This window comes from Helobdella robusta (genome assembly GCF_000326865.2).
Source record: "Helobdella robusta unplaced genomic scaffold HELROscaffold_6, whole genome shotgun sequence".
NCBI classification, from domain to species: Eukaryota; Metazoa; Annelida; class Clitellata; order Rhynchobdellida; family Glossiphoniidae; genus Helobdella; species Helobdella robusta.
Window position 1 is genome coordinate 2,368,887 of NW_008705330.1, and position 8,295 is coordinate 2,377,181.

An 8,295-nucleotide genomic window follows, 5' to 3' on the forward strand; every position below is an offset into this window, starting at 1 on the left:
TAGCATCACCCCAAAACAAATCCAAACGAGATTTAAAAACACTTGTATTTGGAGAGTCAACAACAGATTGCGGGAGTCTATTCCAGTCCGCGACTACTCTGTTACAAAAAAAATATTTTCTAACATCCTTGTGAGATAAACCTGTTGACAACTTCATATGATGCCCTCTAGTTCTCCCATCATTATTGAGCAACATGAACGAATGATCAGTATCTGGATTGGCCACCAACATTTTATATAAAAAAATCAGGTCCGCTCTAGTTCTTCGATATTTCAAAGAATGCAAGTTCAATTTTTTTAATCTATCAATATACTCTAAACCATAACAAGAACGGATAGATCTAGTAGCTCTTCTTTGAACTTTTTCAATCATTTGTATTAGGTTTATGTGATGTGGGCACCAAACCTGTACCGCATACTCTAGATGTGGTATGACCAAGCCTTTGTAGAAACATAGGTAAGCTTCTTTATCAATAAGTCTAAAATGCCTGTTTATGATGCCCAACATAGTGTTGGCTAACTTAACTTTACTATATATATGATCCCTAAAAGTGAGTTTATCATCAACAAACACACCTAAGTCTTTTATTACTTTGACTACTTGGATCACTTGTTTGACCTGGGCAGAATCCCACATTTCATAAATATTATTATATTTATTTCCGAACTTCAATACGCAACATTTATCTACATTTGGAATCATACGCCAGACATTTAGCCAATTTTGCATATTGATCACATTTAGTTGCATGGACTTCAAGTCATCTGGACATTTGATAATTTTAAACATCTTTGCATCATCCGCAAAAAGATATATATTCTCACATGCTGAAGGGAGATCATTAATATAAATTGTAAACAGTAGAGGTCCCAGGATACTACCTTGGGGAACTCCACTAGTAGCATCAAACTTTGAAGACAATGCATCACCCACTCGCACCCTGAAGTTTCTCTTCTTAAGATATTCACTTATCCAAACAAGAATTTTGTTATCGAATCCATATTTCTTTAGTTTCAGTAACAAACAATTGTGAGATATCCTATCAAAAGCCTTCTCGAGATCAGTGTATATGACGTGTACCTCCTCATCACAATCAACACCCATTGTAACTTATATTCACTTATCCAAACAAGAATTTTGTTATTGAATCCATATTTCTTTAGTTTCAGTAACAAACAATTGTGAGATATCCTATCAAAAGCCTTCTCGAGATCAGTGTATATGACGTGTACCTCCTCATCACAATCAACACCCATTGTAACTTTATCCAAAAATGTCAGCAACTGAAGAGTCGTCGATTGTCCGGGCAAAAACCCATATTGATTTCGGTGAAATAAATTATTTGTCAAAAAATAATTCAAAACATGGTCCTTAATAATTGATTCCATCATTTTACAACACACAGAAGTAAGAGAAGTAGGCCTGTAGTTACTAACCAAACTTTTACTTCCTTTTTTGTGTATTGGTATTACTATGCTAGCCTTCCAATCTGCTGGAATCATACCGGTATCTAGTGAACATTGAAAAATTTGCCTAACTGCAGAAACAACAACTGTTTTACTTTCCAACAATATCCGTGGATGAATATTATCAGGCCCTGCAGATTTGTTTCCGGCAGCCGGAACCAATGGATATAATGAGTCATTATAATTAACCTCATTGTCAAGTTTATAAACCGATGAAAAGAACCTTGCCAAAGCTTGGGCTTTTTCATCGTCACCCGTGAGATCTGTGTTCTGTACTCTGAGTGTTTCAACCCTGCCCACTGTTGTTATTTTCTTCTTCACCTGTTTCCAGAACAGTTTTGGGTTGTTATGATAGTTTCTGGCAATAAAATTCTGGTTATCTCTGTCCAGCTGTTTACATTCTGCTCGAACTTTATCTCTCGTAGACCTGAAACTTTGCAATAAGTCAACGTCTCCGTATTTATAGATTCTTTTCCAATAGTAGTGTTTAAGCTTGATAAGTCGCCTCAGTTTAAAGTTGACATGCTTAACAACACAGCTACCACATATTTTCATAGGAACATATTTTGAAGTAGCCTCACTAATCAAAAAACAAAATTTTTGCCATAAATTTTCTACGTTGCTCTTTTGGTCTACATCCACAGTTGTATCAACAGATAACATGCTAGAAAGATATTTGTTAATTGCATCGTACTGTCCAAGATTAAAACACAACTTCTTCCTAGGTTTACTGTGCAAAATTGAACAATCAAAAATTTTAAATGAAATCAATAAGTGGTCACTTCTGCCCAGAGGAGATGAATACTGCAAATCTGATACGCAATCTTCAGACGTGATAATTAAATCCAATACATGAGGACAACTGTTAGTTCCATATCTTGTTGGTTTGTTGACATGCTGCAGCCAAAACCTATCATCAATAAGCTGCAAAAATCTATTTTCAATCTTGTAGTCAGAACCTGCACAAACTCTCAGCTTCCAATCTATATCTGGAAAATTAAAATAACCCAAAACAAGATGTCTACCAGACAAATCACCAAACTCATTCAAGACACCAATGAGATTGTCATTATTATCATTACTTGAATTAGGACTTCTGTAAATTACCATTAAATTTAGATCTCTGACGTTAATCCTGGCACACAAATATTCATCAAATATGGAATCCAGTTGAACACTAAACAGCTGCAAATTGATTTTGTAATATAACATAATACCTCGATAACTTGCTTTGCAGAAATTTGAAACCAGGTAACTATATCCAGGCAATTTTAACTTTTTTTTATTTAATGTTCACTATTTCAACTTTTTGACAAGTAATGATCTAAAAAACTTGTATTAAAAATTACTTACCTAAGAATTAACTTGTATTAAATTATTTTCAATTTGATATAAATAAATAATCAAGCGCTAGATAATTCAAAATGGGCGGAGTTAATTTATCAAAAGTACATTATGATTGTTTGTAAACATGGACGATACCATAGGAGTACCTATCCCACGTTTTACCCAAGGAAGTGAAAAGTCAACAGAAAAGTATACTTTTGCCAAATTACATAACTAAATAAAATAAAATTTCAAAATTAATTTTTAATTTAATAAAAATTGGAACTCACATGTAAAAGAAAAAACTTCCACGGTATGATGTCCACCGGCTCAGTAAACACGTCCGTAACACCAGTTTCATGAAACTGATTTTCAAATTTCACGATCAACGACATATAAATATGGAGTGCCGAAAGACTTTTGAGTTGAAATGGAGAAATTTAAGAAGTTAAAGAAATCATTAATGCATGACGCACACGCAAATTTAAAAACACGTGTTTTAACTTAAAAAAAAATTACAATTTTATTTGATCGAATAAATGTTAGCGAACGAATTTCGTTTAAGAAATTCTGTTTGTGTTTTTAAATCATTTAAAAAATATTTTGACAGTAAATATTTTGTTATTTTACACCAATCGACACAATATTGTATGCTTAAAAAATTATTACATATATTTATTCATCGCAAAATTATAGTTAACACGCTGTATCAAAATATATTTACTAAATGACAATTTTACAACAGTTGTTAAAACCATGTCTCGGTTTTAATTTATTTAAAAAATATTCTGACAGTAAATATTTTATTATTTTAAACCAATCGACACGATATTGTATGCTTATAAAATTATTAAATATATTTATTCATCGCAAAATTATAGTTAACACGATGTATCAAAATATATTTACGTGGTTCGGTTTTAATTTATTTAAAAAATATTCTGACAGTATTTATTTTGTTATTTTACAAGATAATAGTGGTAGTAGATGTGGTGTAGTAGTAGTAGTAGTAGTTGTAGTGGACGTGTTTTTTGTTGAAATCACAAATTGATTAGTCTGCTATGAGATAAATTTTAATGGTTATTTGCTGTCAGGGCGCTAATTAACACAAGACTAAAACAATTTGTGCATATATGTGTATTTTATTTTTTCAAGTAGTAGTATTAGTAGTAGTCGTAGTAGTAGTCGTAGTAGTAGCATTGATAGTAGTTTTAGCGGCTATATAAGAAGATAAGAAGTAGTACTAATTGTAGTGATAGTACGTAGTAGTCGTTGTATTAGTAGTGGTAGTTGTAATTGTGGTGGTAGTAGTAGTTGCTTTAGAAGTAGTAGATTTAATAGTAATTTCTTGAAGCTCACTGTTATATCAACGTACTCTATGCTCCCATATCAAGCTGTTTGTAAAAAACCTGGAAGACAAAAAATATTTGTTGCGTTTAAAAAATACTCAACAACTGTTTAGCTGTTTTTAAGAAATATTTTCTATTTATTAACTGTTTAATTTCAAATATTCAAAATTTCAAGTTATTAACAATTGGAATGAAAATTACAAACTTTTCCATCAACCATTAATTAGAATAGATAGAAAGGTTGTTTTTACCATCGAAGAAATGAAAGAAGTGTTCTCAAAATTCGAAATGTACCTATAGTCAAAGCGAAATGTTCGTGAAAGTTGGTATCACGCTTGGCGTCGGTCGTAGCCATAAAGTAATAAAAAAATTGAAATACATTTACTCTAAAATTAAAACGATTGCTGATAGTGAGGGAGAAGTTGATGGTCAAAAGGTAGATGAAGTTGGGGATCAAGAAGTAGGTGAAGTTGGTGGTCAAGTGGTAGATAAAATTGGTGGTCAAGGTGTGGATAAAGTTGGTGGCCAAGAAGTAGATAAAGTCGGTGGTCAGGTGGTAGATGATGTTGTTAGTCAGGTGGTAGGTGAAGCTGGTGGTTAAGTGTTAGATGAAGTCAGTGTTTAAGTGGTTGGTGAAGTTGGTGGTCAAGTGGTAGATGAAGTTAGTAGTCGTGTAGTAAATGAAGTTGGTAGTCTGGTGGTAGATGAAGTTGGTAGTCAAGTGGTAGGTGAAGTTGGTAGTCAGATAATAGGTGAAGCCGGTGTTCAAGTGGCAGGTGAAATTGATGGTCAAGTGGTAGATATTGTTGATTGTCAGATGGTAGGTAACGTTGGTGGTCAAGTCGGTAATCAGGTGGTAGATGAAGTTGGTAGTCATATAGTAGGTGAAGCCGGTGTTCAAGAGGTAAATGAAGTTGGGGGTCAAATGGTAGATATTGTCGATAGTCTGATGGTAAGTAAAGTTGGTGGTCAAGTAGTAGGTAAAATCGGTTGTCAGGTGGTAGACAAAACTGGTGGTCAAGTGGTAGGTGGTCAGGTAAATGAAGTATTTAAAAAATTTCAAATAGTTCTTTTTTTTCAAGATTTCAGTTGCGTGGCACCCGTTAATGAAAAGTCAAGAGGGTTGTCAAAAGGATGGACCGATTTGATTGCATTAGAATTTAATAAAGTAATACTTTGTTGTATATTGAGTTATTGTTATAATTACATATCAAAATCTACTAGTAAAAAAATGATTATTGGAATGGGAAAGCGAGGTGCAGCTTTTCAAAATTTTGCACAGTTTTTTTCAAAATAAAAAAATTCCGCAACCTGACAAAGACGTGATCATAAATGTAACTGTCAATGGAGAAACATATCATTCGTCTAATGGACTGCACAGTGGTCACATTAACAGTGACACTAAAAAAAAGATAAGAGATCTTACGAACACCAATAAAACTCCTAAAGCTATTTATAGGTCGCTGTTAAAGGAAACTCCACCAGAAGAAATTGAATCCGGTAAACTTTCTTCTTCCTTCGCAACTTATTTTTAAATTTTCGCATTATAATAAATAGAACGACATAAATTTTGGTCATTAAAATCGGTGGTCAGGTGGTAGATAAAGTTGGTAGTCAGGTGGTAGGTGTAATCGGTGTTCAAGGGTTAGATATTGTTGATGGTCAGATGGTAGGTAAAGTTGGTGGTCAAATAGTAGACACGGTTTTAACAACTACTGTAAAATTGTCATTTAGTAAATATATTTTGATACAGTGTGTTAACTATAATTTTGCGATGAATAATTGTATTCGATAATCTTTTAACCATACAGTATTGCGTCGATTGGTGTAAAATAATGAAAAATTTACTGTCAGAATATTTTTTAAATAAATTAAAACCGAGACACAATTTTAATACCTGTTGTAAAAATGTCATTTATTATATATATTTTGATACAGTGTGTTAACTATAATTTTGCGATGAATAATATATTTGATAGTCTTTTAAGCATAAAATATTGTGTCATTTGGTGTATAATAATAACATATTTACTGTCAGAATATTTTTTAAATAAATTAAAACCGACCCACTGTAAAAATGTCATTTAGTAAACATATTTTGATACAGCGTGTAAACTTTAATTTTGTGATGAATAATTATTTTTGGTAATTTTTTAAGCATACAATATTGTGTCAATTGGTGTAAAATAATAAAATATTTACTGTCAGAATATTTTGTAATTAAATTAAAACCGACACACGGTTTTAACACTTGTTGTAAAAATGTCATTTAGTAAATATATTTTGATACAGCGTGTTAACTATAATTTTGCGATGAATAATCATATGTAATAATTTTTTAAGCATACAATATTGTGTCGATTGGTGTAAAATAACAAAATATTTATTGTCAGAATATTTTTTAAATGATTTAAAAACACAGACAAAATTTCTTTAACGAAATTCGTTCGCTAAAATTTATTCGATCAAATAAAATCAAAATTGTTTTTTTAAGTTAAAACACGTGTTTTTAAATTTTCATGTGCATCGTGCATTAATGATTTCTTTAACTTCTTAAATTTCTCCATTTTAACTCAAAAGTCTTTCGGCACTCTATATTTATATGTCGTTGATCGTGAAATTTGAAAATCAGTTTCATGAAACTGGTGTTACGGACGTTCAGTAAACAGACGTAGCAGATCAATCAGTCGAATCGCGAAACAGAATGGTATAGAATTCCACAATTGTTTACAAATTTATACCAATTTAGTTCTTCTGTAGAAAGCCGAAATAATTAAACAAAGTAAATTTAAAAATTTTTGATGTAGGATGGAAGACAGGCTACCTTAGGCCAGAAAAAAAATATATTGCTAAAATATTATAGGAATACATGCAATAAAACAATTAAAAAAAATAATCTAAATAAATAAGATTTTTAAAAAATGAATAAATATTTATTAATAAACTATAAAAATGTAAAAATAATAAAATTTGATAAATTTCATGAAAACTAAGTATGGAACCAGACTCTAAATGTGCTCGGGTGCGTTCGAGAGTCAGTATAAGGCATATTCTAAGTACATGAAGTAAATATGCCATAGAGCAAGAAAATTAAACATTTATTCAAATTTAAAGCATTAAAAAATTGCAGTCACCAGATAACTTTAAGTGGATTTATAAAATAGCTGCAATGTTAGCAGCGTTCATTTGGGCTCATTATCATGAATATATATATATATATATATATATATATATATATATCAATCAATCAATCTATCAATCTTCGTTTTGCGTCAAGAGACCCGGTTTCCCGAGGTAGAACGTTTTTTTCTTCGCCATCAACTTTTTGCGCCAAATTAGACGATCAGTTGTATCTATTTCGTTTAAATTTAGAGCTTTCATGTCTTGCTCGATTGTTTGCGACCAGGACTTCTTTGGACGGCCTTTGGGACGTGTGCCAGGTACTTTAACATCTGCAAGAGAAGTTATGGCACTGTTTCCACTTCGTTTGACATGACCAAACCACCGCAGACGGTGTTGCCGGCATTCGTTCTATATATCATCTAAACCAGCACGACGAAGAATTTCGGTAGATTTAGTGTGGTCCTTCAGACTAATTCGTTGCATCCATCGGAGCATTTTCATGTTGGTTCGTTGAAGTTGTTGTTCCAGTTTGGTTGTCATTGGCTATGTTTCTGCACCATATAACAACACCGGACGTATCACAGATTTATAAAGTCTTGATCGTAGTGTTAGTGGGATGTCACGCCGCATCAATATAGAGGCAAGGAGATGCCATTTATTCCAGGCTGCACGTATGCTTGCTCGAACGGCAGCTTCAGCTGTTCCAGTACAATCCAGAACATCCCCTAGATATTGAAACGATGTGACTTTCTCTATTTTAATGGCCTCAAAAACAGTGCTATTTCGAATTTGTTGTTGAGGATTGATGCAAGCAGGACAAACAAAATTGGACACTTTAGATAAAGTACCAATTATTTTTAAACAACGTTTGTGACACCACTGGTTACACTGCTGACACTTGATTGAATTGTTACTTACACCAGCTTTACAAACTGAACAGGGCCATCGTCCAGTAGCTGTGGATTGGATGGGTTCACCAGTGTTCATTACTTTGGTTTTGCTGATGTTGACTTTGAATCCATGATCGGCG

General features: G+C 32.6%; 2 protein-coding genes across 2 annotated transcripts in view; one reads left to right on the top strand and one right to left on the bottom strand.

Annotated features, from left to right (window-relative positions):
* The window catches only part of HELRODRAFT_164180 (hypothetical protein), a gene marked incomplete at both ends in the record, with an annotated part of 6,710 nt that extends 3,522 nt beyond the window's left edge, over positions 1 to 3,188 (bottom strand). Inside the window, 2 exons of the mRNA XM_009029186.1 lie at positions 2,250 to 2,652; positions 3,084 to 3,188. Coding sequence (XP_009027434.1) covers positions 2,250 to 2,652; positions 3,084 to 3,188 — 508 coding nt within the window. The remainder of the gene's footprint in view (positions 1 to 2,249; positions 2,653 to 3,083) is intronic.
* A 1,264-nt stretch (positions 3,189 to 4,452) lies between these two features.
* Positions 4,453 to 5,677, top strand: HELRODRAFT_164181 (hypothetical protein; the record flags this gene model as incomplete). The annotated part of the gene is made up of 3 exons (XM_009029187.1): positions 4,453 to 4,683; positions 4,960 to 5,122; positions 5,463 to 5,677. The coding sequence occupies 3 exons, from the start codon at positions 4,453 to 4,455 to the stop codon at positions 5,675 to 5,677; spliced, it is 609 nt and encodes a 202-aa protein (XP_009027435.1).
* Between the last annotated feature and the right edge of the window lie 2,618 nt (positions 5,678 to 8,295).